The sequence below is a fragment of the Medicago sativa genome, chromosome 2 (assembly GCF_051527215.1).
Source record: "Medicago sativa cultivar Bolivia chromosome 2, Bolivia_mono, whole genome shotgun sequence".
NCBI lineage: Eukaryota > Viridiplantae > Streptophyta > Magnoliopsida > Fabales > Fabaceae > Medicago > Medicago sativa.
In genome coordinates this window covers 72,923,319-72,940,771 of record NC_140750.1, presented here as the reverse complement: position 1 = coordinate 72,940,771, position 17,453 = coordinate 72,923,319, and the positions used below count along the sequence as shown (strand labels likewise).

General features: G+C 33.0%; 3 protein-coding genes across 3 annotated transcripts; all 3 read right to left on the bottom strand.

Annotated features, from left to right (window-relative positions):
- Positions 1 to 1,078: 1,078 nt before the first annotated feature.
- On the bottom strand, positions 1,079 to 4,985 carry LOC146950504 (protein SYM1-like). The gene is made up of 7 exons (XM_085746430.1): positions 4,400 to 4,985; positions 3,584 to 3,724; positions 3,380 to 3,493; positions 3,118 to 3,291; positions 2,519 to 2,634; positions 1,756 to 1,840; positions 1,079 to 1,505 (listed from the first exon to the last, which is right to left on the bottom strand). The coding sequence occupies exons 1-7, from the start codon at positions 4,721 to 4,723 to the stop codon at positions 1,500 to 1,502; spliced, it is 960 nt and encodes a 319-aa protein (XP_085602556.1). The 5' UTR covers positions 4,724 to 4,985; the 3' UTR covers positions 1,079 to 1,499.
- A 1,809-nt stretch (positions 4,986 to 6,794) lies between these two features.
- Positions 6,795 to 8,150, bottom strand: LOC146950503 (uncharacterized). The gene has a single exon (XM_085746429.1). The coding sequence runs from the start codon at positions 7,848 to 7,850 to the stop codon at positions 7,047 to 7,049; it is 804 nt and encodes a 267-aa protein (XP_085602555.1). The 5' UTR covers positions 7,851 to 8,150; the 3' UTR covers positions 6,795 to 7,046.
- A 4,423-nt stretch (positions 8,151 to 12,573) lies between these two features.
- Positions 12,574 to 17,037, bottom strand: LOC146950502 (lipoic acid synthase 1). Its single transcript, XM_085746428.1, has 4 exons — positions 16,587 to 17,037; positions 14,405 to 14,616; positions 13,487 to 13,866; positions 12,574 to 12,865 (listed from the first exon to the last, which is right to left on the bottom strand). Exons 1-4 carry the CDS (start codon positions 17,018 to 17,020, stop codon positions 12,755 to 12,757), a joined length of 1,137 nt encoding a protein of 378 aa, XP_085602554.1. The 5' UTR covers positions 17,021 to 17,037; the 3' UTR covers positions 12,574 to 12,754.
- Between the last annotated feature and the right edge of the window lie 416 nt (positions 17,038 to 17,453).

Genomic DNA, 17,453 nt, shown 5'->3' with positions numbered 1-17,453 from the left:
TCTTACATCTGATAATTTAATACATATATTTGATACATATCTGAGACCATAATGTTTTTTTATCTAAACTAGTAAGACACTTGCGAATAGAGATACGTCATTTATGCATAAGATCATGATGGACACATTCATGCATAGGTTCATTCTAAACATCACCTTTGTATCATCCTTATACACTTACAAGACTTATTTATAAAAGGTTTAATTCAGTTTTGGTCCTCTAAGTATCACAATCTTGCGATTTTACCCCCTATAAAAAAACAATAACAAATCAGCCTCCTAAGTTTACCCCATTTTTCACTTTTGGCCCCCAGATCAATTTTGACCAAGTCAATGCATATGTGGCACCCACATCACTTAAAGTGAGGTGCCATGTGTGACTTTATGTTTTCTTAGGGGACCAACATCGCAAGATTGTGATACTTAGGGTGTCAAAATTGCAATTAAACCTAATAAATAAATTGATTTGGGTGCCACGTATGCATTGACCCTGTCACAATTGGTCCAGTGGGTCAAAAGTGCAAAAGAGTGTAAACTTAGGGGGTTGATTTGTTATTGTTTTTTATAGGGGGCCAAAATCGCAAGATTGTGATACTTAAGGGGTCAAAACTGCAATTAAGCCTTTATAAAATAATAAGTGGAACTTCTTAGTAATTAAATGATAAAGTTGTAACCAAAAAAAAAATGATAAAGTAAGACTTGTTATTTAATTTACAAAATAGAGAAAATCGTACACCGTAAGGTACAATGGGTTTAAGTGAAATATGGTCCACCGTAAGGTATGGTGTGATTAAGTGTTTAGCTTGTAGACCACACAATAGAACCCTTATACTGAAAGCATTTTACAACTTTTGAAACCTAATTCATTTTTCATAAACCTTACTTTTTCTGAGACCAAAAACTTCATCCTCTCTCTGAAGCTCCCATCGATTTGGCTAGCACTGGTCATGTTGTGTGTGAACAAGAGTGTACGTGGTTATATTGATTACATGATCAGAAGATTAGCTTTGTGCTTAGATTGATAACTTTCTGGTTGTAATCTATGCAGAAGATTAAAAATTATTGACAGAAAATAAAATTGTAAAGGTAATGAGTAAGTTTATATTAATTACATGAGCTGTTTCACATTTTCCAGCATCGTATGTTCTTTATACAGGATTGTAAATGATAGGCGGATTGAATACACCCCCAAAGAAGAAGTAAAACATAATTTAACTTTCGCGAATGTGTTTACAAATATATATGTATAATAATCTATGTCTCATATCACTTCAACCTGAATGATTCGTCACCGCCGAAGGATGCACAACAAGTATATTTATATTATGTATAGTCGTCATCGCTGTTTTCGAAAGTTATTGAGTACTTCCTTCAACTTCAATTGAGATTCTTCAAATTTTAAGCTGAGTCATCAAATGCTTTTGCAAGGTTGATGAGACTTGTAAGTTGTAACTGCCATGAACCTATATATAGTTTTTTCCCCATATTTTTACTCAGTTTTATTCCTGGCAGTACACAACATATAGAGAAAAAATAAATCATAAGCTCAATATATTGAGAAAATTGATGGAAGACTCGTCTAACTAGAGAATTAGAATTTTTAATCATAGGTATGCAGACATAAGTTTGAGGTACTATTACGGTTAGAATGTGTGCAGCAGTGTTTTCTCTAATTCATTTCGTGATCAGTTTCACGAGGACTCTCTGGAACCTTAAAACATGACAGAAAAATAATACAACGGTCTTCTTAGTTACCTTAGCATTTTGGCTTGGTGTAGATGATCCTGTTGTTTCTGACACTTCCTCAGATTTTCGGGATTCTGATTTCTCATTCGAATACCTAGAAACAAAAAAAAAAAGTTGTATGAAATAAAATCTTATTTCATGTTTCTAATAGTTATATGTATCATAAATTTATGCCATCAATGACCCAATGAACGCAAAATCTAATTAAATTGGTCTGGTTTTTTGTTCTTCGGATCCAATGCATTCTGTTCAACATTTTTGAACCGACAAACTCTCAATGTTTCGCAAAGCAATGAAGCATCAAGGGTTTGAGGGGGATGTAAGAAAATAACACTTTTATTTCTTTATTTATTTACTCTAATTAAGTGTTGTTTCATTTTTTGCTTATTGTGTATACTGTATATACTTACTCTATTGTTATGTATTTTGTATTCATTATTGTAGCCAATTGCGGTCTTATTGAACTCTAGCAAACTCCTTCTCCTTTTTTTTTCCTTTTCTACTCTTCTCTATATTATTAACATCCATTCTTAAATGAGATTTAATTACAAGGAAGTATGAGATACTTATCCAAAAGGGCATTGAACCAACGACTCGAAGAACTCAAAAAAACAATTCACACCAATTAATCTGGTTTGGTTTTTTTCCCTAGTTTGGGTCCAACGCATTCCGCTCAATGTTTCAGTGTGGGCATGAAAACACTTCTGCCGACTGAAAAAAAAAATTGTGTAATAATTCAGTATGATATGACAAATAATTATAGAGAACTTACGTTGAAAGTATTGTGACCCAGATGAGCTCAATACAGTCCACCCAAAGAAGCCTTTGTTCCACAGGAACCACACCATAAGTAATCAGATGGGCGAAAGGCCAAAGCTTCCAGCCTGCCTGTGAAGCATATTAGAGTGAAATTTTAGTCATCAAAACAGAACTGAATTTCTAAACAAACAATTGTCTGTGGATACAGTTCATTTATTCATCATTCGATTGTTCATCCTTGAATTGTTGGTTTGAACTATAGAATTCCTCTCTGACCCCTTTCTTTCATCAATTTTCTCCTTTTGCTTTATTTTTGTAACATGATTTCGATTATTTGAAACGTGATTTTGAACGTTTCTCCTTGACAGTACAATAAAATTACAGCATGTGAACAAAGAGGCGAGTTATTGCAGATAACGTCTTAATTAAGCACTTATCATATAAGTGTTTATGTATAAGCTATTTCTATAACAAAAGATAAAATCAAGTCAAACTATTTTCATACAAGGTATAAATTCTTTTAATAAGCTCTTCCAAAGAGTCTCGCAAGTGCCTATGCCAGTAGATAAAAAATCAATTCAAACAGGCCCTAAGAAACAAATAAGTTCTTACAGTGAGCATGGGCAAAAATGTTGACTTGAGTTCACCATAGATGTTATCCAAAGAGTCGAAACGCAACAAACCCAAAACCACAAAGTAGATGGTGTTCCAAATAGCTGACCACACAGTTTGGTCAAAAGCAACTTTAGCAGGGACAACCCACCATTGTTGGAAAGGAAAAAGAGCCTGTGTTACACAACGCAAACAATTTTAGCAATTGACATAATACAAACTAATTGTTCCAAAATCCAAACCAAAGATGTAAAAAAACCACCTCACACAGTTGGTAGTAATAGTGAGAAAGAGATCCATGGAGAGTAAACCCAACAAGACCTGATCTAAATAGCCGCGCTCGATCAAACTCAAAAATAGGCTTTCCTTCATAGCACTATATATTTTGGTAAGAAGAAGTTAATACGAAAAACCCTATCCAACATAAGCACTTCATAATTTTTTCAAGCCAAATTCAAAAACATACCTGAGCAATCCAATCTCCAATTGAGTAGACAACTCCACTTATTGCCATTTTAGCTAAAACTGGATTTGCTTTCAGAGATTGCTCATAGGCAATCCAATTGTGTTCAGGCACATATTTCAGTATCTCATAAAGTGTCCAACCCTGAATTATGAAACCCTAATCAGTTTTCAACTTCTTCCATTTACAATACAGAAAATACACTAGAATCAATTCAACCATCCTCCCCGTCTGCTTTACTATAATACATTGTAAAAAGCGAGTGACTTTTGCGATCAACTAATTGAAAATCTTGAAGTATCACATTTGACTATAATGATCTGTCAGGTTAAAGCCAAATTAAGAAACACGGCAACGAACACAAAGTAAAGAAATAAATTAAGAAACATAGTTTGGTATAGATAGAATATGGTCATCTCATATTCACACCTCTTTGGATAAACAACTCAATTAAGCGCATATGAACTATTTTCTAATGACTCTGTTCGGCAAGACAAAATTTTGAACTTATAGCTTATAAGTTCGTATGACTAATCAAAACTTGTCAATTTTTTCTCACAAGCTATATCCTTTTTCTACTAGATTATAGCAGTTTTTGATAAGCTACGTCTTCAAGCAAGTTATAACTTCAGATTTATCATCTAGTTCAATCGTTAATTTTATCGAAAGCTACAAGTTCAATCAGCTAGCTTATCTGTTGTCAATAATAAGCTAGTTTATTGGTTATTCGCTATAAATTGATCCTCTATAAGCTAAGTTCAATCACTAACTAAAATAGAAAAAGAAGCAAAATTTGGATATAAAATAGAAGAAACTAACATGCCAGTAATCATGATCAATTGTGAGCAATTTGGTGACAGCAAAAGCTCCAAATCCAAGAACGATTGCAGCATTGATGGCACGTCCGGTGAGAATATCAGTGTCAGTAGCAACCTCTGTGATACCCTTGGAAGGCGAAGAAGAAACCTCCTCGAGGACTTTTCTGTCTTTTGATACAACCGAAGCTGCTTCACGATCCTCTGTAACGGAGCTGATTATGATACGACGTCGTTTTTTGGTTTGGGAAGAGAAAGGAGGTAGGGAGATGTGGGGCTTTGAGAAGGGAAGGAGGGTGCAAATAGAAGAAGCAACTGACATGGCCATGAGAGAATTTAAAGAAAGATTTTGTTTGTTTGGTGCGAAATTAATTAAGGGATTGGTGGGTTTTTTATTTGATTCTACAGAGAAAGAAGGTTCTAGTTGAGAATTGATTGGTTCGCGAAATCGAAATTAAAATTTTCCTGTTACATATGCTACCAATTGTATGAGTTTTAAAATGGAGGTGCAAATAGCATCTTTATTTTACGTGGGAACTCTGTCACTCTCAACTGGAAGAGGGGGGTGCTGTGCTGGAAATGGATTGACTGTTCAAACATTTCCACTTCAATTGGGTATGTAGTATATCCAAATCCCACGTTGACATTGTGCGTGCGAAACTGAGGAAAGACAATAAGTTCACGAAACTCCTAATGGGATAAATTCAACCAAAATGTTTTGATTTACACCAATTTTCCCTGTGGTTGAAATTGAACGTGTCTCCGTCCAAACACTTTTTTTTTTGAGAAAAACACTATTTATTTATGTTTACTCCCGATGCCACACATACTTCAAATAGACATCATAACAATTTTAAGACAAAAATCCACATTTCAGCACTAACACCGAGAAGCAAGAGAAGTTGTCTTTCCCCCATCCCCCGATAAAGTAAAGAAGATGCCCATTCTCGAGGCCAACCAACTTACCTTTTCAAAGTTTTGATCTCAGGAAGGGTATACTTCGGTATACATCTATAATAAATTTTTTAACATATGTCTTTATCCTCCAGGACACAAATTAATATTTGCCTTTAAATATATACAAGAATTGAATCAATAAACTTACGTATTTGCTTCAAAATTTGAATTAAATACATTCAGTTGACTCTAATTGTGTTTATATTAGAGACCAAGGAAGTATTTAACTAAATTGGATTGGTCTAAACAGTACTTAGTTGTATCTGATAGATGTTTTGATGAAATATGATAGTCAGAAAAAAAAAATTGAAAAATCATGAAGAGTAATTGATTAATCTATTATATTAACAAAATTATGATGGTCAGAAATTGTTTACCTTCTGTTTTGCAATAACAATAAATAATTGATTAATCTATTATATTAACCGATTATGAAGAGATCTAATTAGAAAGACATTCTAAAAGTTCAAGCTTAATTTATCTGATGTTTCATCAAGCAATACATTGAGACAGATATGATAGTTTGTCGTATATTGACCATCAAACAGGTTTTTTTTGTCAAGTTGTTAGTTATTAAAATTCACTCCATAAGATGAATAAGTGAGAAATTTGATGTTTGAACATTGGCCATTGTATATTGCAACGTTTATTCCAATTGAAGAATTATGGTCACAAAATTCATAAACAACAAAAATACACTTATGTCGCGGAGATCTAGGCACTCTCGATTGTGTTATATTCCCTCCGTTTCAAAATGAGTGTCGTTTTAGGTGTTTACACACATATTAAGAAATGCAATGATTAAAAGAAAGAGAACGATTATTTTACCAAATTATCCTTATTAACTATTGGTTAGTTTTAAAAGTAATACTTTGGAAGTAGCGTGTAGAGTATTAATTGGAGGGTACAATTGAAAAGAAAAAGTTATTATTGCATTGGAAACTGAAAGCGACATTCATTTTGAAACAAATGTTTTTGGCTAAAGCGACACTCATTTTGAAACGGAGGGAGTACTCCTTTTGGTTATACTCCCTCCGGTCCTATTTACAAGAAACAATTTACTTTTTAGATACATTAAATAATTTATGTATTTGGTTTAGATTCTTGACTGGATACATACATTATTCAATGTATCTAAAAATTCAACTTTCTCTTGTAAATAGGACCGGAGAGAGTATTACAAGAGAAAGTTTAATCAACAAAAATGAAAAGGTAACAAGAAAAAAGAAAATTACAATCTCAAAAAAGCAACTTCAACAGCATCAGAAAGAAGGAAATGATGCATCTGGGAAGAGCAAATGGTCTAAGTCTTAAGTGCATCATCCTAAAGAAGAATGTAAATAAAGAAAGTTGTCCAATCTCAACTAATCAAATTAGCAGAGTTAAACAAGACAAGCAAGTAGTGCTTAAAATCAAAAAACAAAAAGGAGGAAAAATTAACATTTATCAAAATGTACATTTTTATTAGTATTTACACAAGCAATTTCGTGAGAAAAAGACTCAACACAAGATGAACACTCAAACAAACTCGATTTTGTCCATGTTTGGTTCCTCACAACAAACTTGGCAAAACCTCATGGTAAATCCAAACATATAATTTATAAAAATGCTTAATAATACAAAATAAAAAAAATGCCCACGTGAAAATCACTACTACAAAACAAAACCATGAAAAACAAACGTGCTTCCAAAATCTACAGAAAAATAAAACACTCCAAAGAAACATGCGGATTCGTAAATGACTCCTCCACTGAAACGCCGTCGTTTGTGTCCCCAACAACCTCCGGCGGCGGAAACCGCCGTCCTTCCCTTTCCGTCTGCCTGAGCTCACTCTGACCATTGCTGCTGCCAGCCGTCCTGTGACACGACGGCGACCTTGACCGCCGGCCAACACCCTCGCCGGAATCACGCCTGAGCTTATCGGAAAATTCCCTCCGACGAACAGACCGTGGACCCGCCACAACTTTCTTCTCCGGTGGAATCTCCAGTACCCTTGCCGGAGATTTGGGTCGCCGTCGCTCTCTCCCTCCGACTCTATTCCCGTCAGCATTGTAAGAACGATTCCTTGATGCATCGGAGTGACTTCGGTTCCGATTCCGGTTCTGAGTTCCCTCTCTGATCCTTCGCTTACTTGTAACTTCGTCTTCTCTTGTTTCCGGCACGGTGGTGGTGGAGTAGCTGCAGCTATAGCTCTCACCTACACTGCATGTTTCTGAAATGACAGAAATTTCTTCAGAAGGTTCCTCCTCCAATGGTTTTTTCATGATGGGGTCTTTTGTAATTTCCATATTTTGCATTTGGGTCATTGTTTCTTGTGTCAAATTTGGAACTTGTTGGGGTTTGGAAATGGGTGTTTCTGTTTCATATAGAACTTCTTTCACAACAGATTTTTCTTCAACGATATGTGGTGGTGATGGTGATTTTGCTTCTTGGGTGGAATTTTGTTGGTTTTTGAGGGTATTTTGGTCATCTTTTGTGGTGCTGATACAACAACCCATTTGGAGGATGTTATTAAATTAAGAGAGTGAAAGTGGTTTAGTGGTAATTGAAAGAAGATTGAGTTGAATATTGCATGGCTAATTGGTTTGGTTAGGTTGGTTTGTTGATTGAAAATGGAAGGTGTTAACGGCTATAGAAGTGAAGTGAAGAGTGAAAGGAGCAACATAAAGAGAGAAGAACTACGGAGGTGAATATAGATTGATGGAGTGACCATAGATCAAGATTATGTTGGACATGTTTAAATAGCTTAGATTTGATATTGCTATATTGATGAAGAAATACAATACAATCATACGTTTTTTTTTTTTTTTTTTTTGAAAGAATAAAAGCATACGTTTGTGTGCATAATGTAAACCGTAAACTAATTGTTTTTCTTTTTTTTTGTTACAAATCGAGCATAATCGTAATTGATAGCCAATCACTCCCAAGATATTAAATGTAAAATTTAATGTTTTAAAACAAATTAGTAAATGAGTTGGATCATAAGGATGCAAGAAAGATTCAAGGTTGTCGTATAAAAAGAAAAGAAAACGTTTAGGCTTAGGCACGGATTAAGGAAACCAAAAGAAAAATTTAAGTTAAAAAATAATATTTTTAGATTTTTAAATCATTGACTGCACAATTCTAATGTAATATACGAGTACTATTTTATTTGGTTTTCAACTAGTATTAGGCAATGATTAGCATTTTCTAAACTGAAATAAGTCGATAACATTCAAAAATGAAAATTTAATCAATAAAGAATGATAAATATTTTGTTCAATTTCATTTCACAAGGACTTGAACTCAAATAACATTAGGTCCTCACATTTTACTCACCAATTATGTCCTCGTCACATCACTTGCGAGATTTGAACTTAAGTTACCATGGAACATGAGCTAATTTATGTTGGCTAAATTTTATTTTTAAATGTACTTATTAACTCATTTCTTTTATTTGACATCAAACATTGTTTTCAATGGTTCAAATTAGTTATATAACATTTGAAAATTTAGAAAATACTTTAGAAACTCTTTGTTTTGATGTTAATTATTATAACTTGAAAGGACAAACATATGATGATGTCTAAACATAAAAAGTAAAAACTAAGATGTGCACAAAAAAATATTGAACATAAATCGTAAACACACCAAAATGTAAAAACTTTGTGATACTCTTAATTCTTTTACATTACCTTGAGATTTATTTTCAAATGTTGCAACATATTATTTATATTGTATTTTTGTATTCAACGAAAATTGAAAGATGCAACACATGTGAGGAGATTTCTTGAATTTTTTTATTCAACATAGTATTGAATGAGTTAAGGAACTTGAAGTTATGTTGAAATATCTTGAAACTTTTTGCTAATTTTTTGATTTATTTTTTTTGAAGGGAATTTGTTTAATTTATATAAAACATAAAAAAAAAATAAAAAATCTTATGATATTGATGGTGAAAGATTATTTAGATAATTAAAAATCCTTATTTAATTTTCAAAAGTTGAATCAAAATTAAATTGTATGATATTGAGTTCTTTAAATATATTTAATTATTTTACTAATGTATGTGAAGTTTTTGTTTGAGAGAATGTATTTGTTTTTTGAAAAAATTAAATGATATTCGTTCTTTCAAATTGATAGATTATATTGATGCAATATAAATTCAAAGTCGCTTAAAACAAAAATGATGAATCTACAAACGAAATCATAGCACTTATGTTAATAGCATAACACGACAGAGTACATATGCCTGCAAATATGATTATATTCAAGTCTCTGGAATATTCATATCTATAATCTACAACGTTGACCCAACCAAAATCATTGATTGGATTTGCATTTGATCAAAGGTAATCTTTCAATCTAAATCAAATAAACACTACACAAAGACAAGATATAAAAAACACACTGCACATAGACGAGAAATCAAAACAAACTGAGTCGTGTTAAGACCATGAAATCACAAACATACGAAAGAAGACTAAAAATATCTGAAAATCACTTATTTAACTAAAATAAAAGAAAAACAATTTGTGAGAGTGATTTTGCAAGAAAAAATTAATGAGAAGATAATTTAAAAAATCAAATAATTATGAGAACATATTTTTCTTCATGTTTTTGCACACAAAATCTCTTGTTACATTTTTTTACTCAAAATCTTTTTTTTTAAATGTTTACTCAAAATCTCTTGTAAAGGTAATACCTATTTTCCCTTTGATTATTACTATTTTATCATTTAAGATTCAAAATTACTTGTGCTTACGTTACTTTCTGTAAATTAGATTACTATTTGAAGCTATAAAAGAGATTGTCTTATAATTTTATTTCCCGTTGAAATCATTCTGATTCTAATATTTTACAAAAGATGGAAAAGATGAATTCAAAAGAGAATTTTTAAATTTTATGCAAGAAACAGAAAAGAATTCGAAAGGGAATTCTGAAAGTTTATGCAAGAAATGGGAAAAGAAGATTCAAAAGTTATAAACATGTTGGGCAAGGTTGTCAATGTCATGCTAAAGAAAGTAACAGTGTTAAAGTAAAGGAAAAGAAATAATAAAAGATGCATACCTTTTGAATTGTCAATTATGAAAGGTTAACCTGATTTTAAACCAGCCAAAAGAATAGATCGATTAAACTATAAATGCAAGAAAATAGGGTGGTGTTTGCATAGAAGTTCAAATATTTAAAAGTGTAAATTTTCATATTCAAACCCACGCACACATTAAATATTTAAAAGTGAAAATTTTTATATTTGAACTCATGCACAAACATGTGCATATCAACGTCCCAACAATCAAGATTGTTTAAATATCAAGTTAACTCTTACGAGTTTACAATTCCAGTTCACAAAAGTGAGTTAAGGCTCTTGTAAACTCTATTTTTATAAACTTTTAAGTGTTTAAGTAACTTCTATTGAAATTGGTAAACCTTCGATTTTACTAGTAGTTTGAGTTTGAGTAAATTTTGATAAATATTATTTAATATATGATTTAGTTACTCATGTGTTTGTAATATGTTTTAGTTTTTTTAGGAGTGATATGTATTAGTTTTAAAATGTAAAATATTTATCAATATTATTCTCTAATAAATATTGATCTATTTAAAAATATTCATATTTTAATGCTTTAATATGTAGTATTATATTATAGATATATATGATACCAAAAAAAGTTAAAATCCCTTTTAGACTAATTAAGAGAGTTTATAAAAATAAAAAAAAACAACTTATAACATCTTAAACTATCTTCAACATATTATCATAAGCTCTTCAAGATAATTTATCAATCCATCTTATAGCTTGTATGAAAACAACTTGATTAACTATAAACACTTAAAATATTTTATATGACAAGCACTTAATTAATTATTTTATTTATTTTATTGGCAAATGTTAGTAATATTAGTTGTTGGGAATGTTAGTTTCCTGATATTGAACTCAAGACCCCTTCATTGTCTCTTATCTCACCAATCCGAAGAGGACCCTAGTATCTTACAAACATATATCAATTATAAATTTAATATGCAATACACGCATCGATAGGTAGAATTTCATTGTGGAGCAGATTATCAACCAGAACTGAACATAAACCGAGTGAATATTTCAACACGAATACACAGAACAAATAGGTTCAATTATGATTCACATGCAAGACTAGAGCTTCATCAAGATTTACCCCACCTAGGATTCTACCATAACATAAAATGGCCCAACATACACAGCAGACCCGTAGTACTAATGGACCACCAAAACCAAACTTTTCCACATTTTATCAAATACTACCTCCGCATAAAATGGCCCAACATACACAGCAGACCCGTAGTACTAATGGACCACCAAAACCAAACTTTTCCACATTTTATCAAATACTACCTCCGTCCCGGTATAATTGACCTACTTTGGTTTTTCACACAGATTAAGAAAAGTGTATAAATAAAGGGAAAAGTGGAATATATTGTATTGGGAATGATAAAAGTAGTATTATTTAGTGTTATATTGTATTGTGAATGATGAAAGTTGTATTGAAAATTGAAATGGGTCAGTTATTTTGGGACACTTTTTTTTAGAAAATGGGTCAGTTATTCTGGGACGGAGGGAGTATTTAATATCATATGCTTGGGGAATGTATGATAGCCGAAAAAGAATCGCTCGAGTATTGAAGCTTTCAAGTGTTTCACCATCTTCAGCCCCCACAGGATGATGAAAGACAGACACTAACCAGCCTGTCATAACTCCAAACCCAAAAAAGAATACCTCACAGCTTTACAAGGCTACCATCTAATGATTGTAACGGTAACACTAAACATGGCTTTGGGACAAGTTGTCACCATAATTATATACTCGGTCTAGAATGAAATATAAGCAAAAATGATCCAAAAAGTCGAATGTATTTGGTCCAAAATTAATTTGAATCAAACACATTTAACTTTTTGGATTCCTTTTTGCTTATATTTCATTTCATTCTAGTATTTGCTCTTGCTGGTACACTGACAGTAGTAGTCCCGAATTCACTTTAAAATTGAACGGTAGAGTTAGATTGTCAGTTACCAAAGTAACACAAATTCAGTAGCACTTGTAAAAAGTAAACCACACTTCAATTCAACCATACAAAAAGCAACAGTTTTACAAGATTTCTCAAATGATAGATTCAAACTGAATACTTTTCATAGGCACATTAACAAGTATAAATAAATTGCACAGTTAAAGAGAGCAAAATAAGTTCAGGGAGATGAGAACACAGATTAACCTTTAAGATTTCCATTTTTCAAATAAATTTGCCCACTCATTAATACCATCTTAATGATAGATTACATGTGCTATGAGCATCAACAGAATGAAGTAAGCATGTGCCTCTTCTTATACATAATGCACATTAGTAGTGTGTAAATTACAGAAATGAAAGAAAAAACAATGAACAGGTACTCAGCTTTGAGAAGATACAGCCCGATCTGAGTCAATCATGGATTTAATATAGAATTCACCTGCCTTGTATGATGACCTTACCATGGGCCCGGATGCCACATATCGAAATCCCTATCACATACAAAGTAGAATTAGTTCATCATTCATACCACATGATCAAGTTATGATTACTGCTATACTGCTACAAAAAGTTCTTAATAAATTAGAGCTTTTCCAAAAATTAACATAATCCAGCATGCAACAATTAAAAGGAGAAAAACGTGCCATGATTACGCATGCATGGTGATGTACAAAATGCCAATTACAGAGCTACAATTAAATCTCTATAGGAATGGGCCACCAGGGCATGCTGCTAACTGCTAATTATGGGATAAAAAAGGCCACATTTAATATGGATTAGCAAGACATATTATTTTACACTGACTGAATATGCAAGAACGATGCTGAAAATGACTTTATCTGCATCAACTTTTGAGAAACACATACAAAATTATAAATACCAGCCAGAAGCCTAAATGTTTTATGCCTTGTATTGTGGACCAAATATTACCACCACTAAAAGATTTTAGTAAATGCTGACTAAAATCATGATTACGAGAATGCCAACAAAATTATAACAGCTTTGGATGCTAACAGTAATTATTTTTCATCCAGCAAAATACATTCCTTTCATCTACACATAAATAAAATATAAAAAAATCAGAACCACGGGAATAAATGCTATAGACATACCATTTCCATGCCAATAGTCTGATACTTCTCAAAGGCCTCAGGTGTAATATATTCTGATACTGGCATATGGCGTTTGGAGGGTCTCATATACTGACCAAATGTCATCACATCAACACCTGCTGCTCTCACCTTCTCCATTGTCTTCACAATCTGGTCAGGTGTTTCCCCACAACCTAACATTATTGAAGTCTTGGTGAGGGTTCCCGCAGGGGCATAATCCTTGGCCATCATTAGAACATCCAAAGACTGCTTAAAATTAGCACGGTGATCCCGCACAGCACTCTGTAGCTCTTCAACTGTCTCAATATTATGCGCAAGGACATCTAATCCTGATTTGGAAACCTTCTCTACACACTCAGCATTTCCTCGGAAGTCGGCGACTGTTGCAAAAAAATTAGAGCAACAATCGTCACATGGAGAAATTTATTTTGAGTGAAGTCTCCTTAATAATATAACTTGGCCCCACTCAACCCTATAATGAACATGTGTAACACAAACCAAAAGATTAATTCCCGTATGCTCAAATCCCAATAAACATGGTTTTTTTTTAGTTCTGATTAAAAGCCATACTATCAAACAGTACAAGTCACAATAGTAAACAGCAGCGAAAGAGAAATTCATCAACGGAAACTCCATAGTGAATTTTCATTTTAGGTACCACCTAATTCACCTCTCTATCAAATAACTCTAGTTGAAAAAGAAACTCACAAAAGATAGTCCTTCATTTCACATTCATGACCCACTCCCACTACTAGCTCTAACTGAAAACCATATAGACGCCTTTTTATTATACCCATGCCCACCTAGCAAACTAAGGCTTGATCGTTGTTTACTATTAGATAGAAGTTAGAACATGATGTTCTCACAAATTATCACATTAATCTATTTTCGGGAACTACATATATTCAAAATGCATACCTAAGGCTTCTATCAGTATGCTAGGTTTCAGTATCTTCAGCTTCTGAACTGTTTCAGTAAAATGACCGCTCCCTTGATCAGGTAAATCATCACGGTCAACGCTTGTTATAACCACATAATCCAAACCCCACGATGCAATTGCTTCAGCCACATTGGTGGGCTCATCAGGGTCAGGTGGTGGAGGAGTCCTTGATGTCTTAACATTGCAAAATCTGAAAAATAACATAAATTCATTTTATTTATAGTGTTCTAACATAAAAATTCCACACACAACTTCCACTGGTTTTAGGAGTACTTACATCCCCCTAAATAACATTCTTAGGAGTAGAAATCGTAATCCCGGATACTTTTCTCAACAAAAAAAAAAGTGTAGCCAAACTTCAAAAGATTTCCAAGAATAATGTAGACATGCAAATTAAAAATAAACTATATACTCGGGGTTTATTTTCTTTACCCATCCCTTGGAAATATTTTCATTAGAATTAGAATATAGAAGTTTTTTTTTTTCTTTCAGGAAATCTTTTAGTACCTAGGAATAATTTCGTTTAAACTTGTAATGAACATGAAAATATGACCATATGTACTAAATGCTTAGCAACTAGATGATAAATGGAGCCATTAAATTCAACTGATCACTGCAAACTTTTTAACTGGCATCATTTCATTACAACAAGTCAGTAAACAACCAAAGTATTACAACTTGCTTATAACAATTTAAGCAAGATAAATTATATTGAAATCACACAAAGAACAAGAGAAAATCCTTAATGTGTGTGTATGCGCATGCACATGTGTTACAAGGATAAACCAGTTTGAAATTCGAACTTCAACCACTTGTTCAGTTGTTCCATGAAACTATGCTTTGAGCTATAAAAGAAACCACAAAGCTTAGAATCCATGAGTGCACTAGATTATGCATTCATAAGTACTGTCAAGTACCACATCTCCTATATGAATGTAATTAGCGCTTACTAAATTATGCTAAAAAAAAATAAAAAAATCCATGGGATTTCGAACTGAATTGTTCAGAGTACTGCAACCTTGACTCATCAGCATAATCAACAATTGCATAACAGAATTGTATTAGAGCTCTGATGTAAATAGTGAAGTTTTACTATTATTATTAGTAATTTGTAATTGGCCCATTAGTCATTACTCATTAGTCAGGCCCATTAGGTTAGAATAGCCTATATAAACGCATTAGTGGTTGTACATTATTTGTCTCTGAAATATAATATTCAGTTTTCATATGGTATATACCATTCGATGAGATTATACTTCAAAGATGAAAAGAACATAAAACTTAGAGGAAATTGATCAACATTCTCGTCCATTATTCAAGAATGACAAATTCAGTAGTTAGATACACCCTTTGGTTACTATTATAAGCAAAAAAACATTTTTTAGATTCATTGAAAAACTTATGTATCTATATAAACCGGATACATCAGTTAGTGAATAAACCATCAATTTAGTCCCTAAACTATCGGTCTCTCTTCAACTTAGTCCCTAAACTATAAAAATGTTCTAAATAGTCCCTAAAATATGCAAAATCCGTCAATTTAGTCCCTACAGTATATGAAAATCCATCAATTTGGTCCCCAAAATCTCAATACTAGGGACTTGATTGATGTATTTCATATAGTTAGGGACTAAATTGGTGAGAGGTTGATAGTTCAGGGGCTAAAGTGATGTTTTCTTTCCGGTTATTCAATTAATCTAAAAAGCGGTTTTTTGCTTATAATAGTGACCGGAAGGTGTACATATTTGTCAGGGTGAAAACTACAAAGCTACTCAATTCAACTTATCATTGCAAACTATTGAACCGACATCATTTCAACAGAACAAGCCAAACAACCAAAGTAATACAACTTGCTTATAGCAATGTCTGTATTTCTCAATATATGCATGCACCTACACGCCACGCTACATTTCAAATCTATTTAATGTAGCACCAACATTTCACATTGATAGCATACCCTATGTGCAACATGTTACGGTGTTTGACACAACACATGTCATTACACTCATCACTTTCGTTTTCTCAAATTATCATTGGTGTCTACATAAGTTTTGCATCCATGCTTCATAGTTTTAATTTATCTATAAAACTACACTACCAAAATTTGAATACTAAAACAACAAAAAATTGCGAAAATTGAAAAATTGATTGGTGTATAACCTGCAACCTCGAGTACAAGTATCACCAAGAATCATAATAGTAGCAGTAGCGGTACCCGTTTCACCACCAGACCAACACTCTCCCATATTAGGGCACTTCGCCTCTTCACAAACCGTATGAAGTTTCAATTCTCTCAGTTTCTTCTTAATCTGCACATACTTCCAACCACCAGGAATCGATTCCTTCATCCATTTCGGTTTTGGAAGCGGATTCTTCTTCGTCCCGACTTCAACAGAGTACGCGTTGTTCGATTTCAAGGAAATGAAGTCTGATAGGGATGGGGATTCCCTTGCAAGACGAGCTCGGAGTTCGGTGAGATTCTGTGGGAATTCGGAGGATGATACGGTGGTTGTTGTGGTGGCGGTGGTGAAAGAGAAGGGTTTTGTGGTGGATTTGAGGTTTTTAGCGACGGTTCTGAACCGTGAGTACATCATCTCTCTCGTTTCGTGATAGTCACAGATCGCGTGGGAAGATAGATAGAGAGAGAGAGAGAGAGAGAGAGAGAGAGAGAGAGGATGCACACCAACGCCAACAACCAGTCACCAATATGGGCCTATAAATGGGCCATCATTTTTTTTTTGGTTTTGAATGAGAAATTAAAAATTGCTCTTTACACCCTCCGGTCACTATTTTATAAGCAAAAATCAATATTTTAGATTCATTCATTAAATGATGTATGTGGTCTATAATAAAGATCATATACATCATTAATTGAATAAATTTAAAATATAAAATTTTGCTTATAATAGTGATCAGAGAATGTATGTATCAAGTGTTTGATTACAAGCACCTCAAACTAAGAGCATCTCCAATGCTAGAACCATATTTATGTTCTTGAAGCATTTTGGTGGGGTCCAAAGGTGCCAC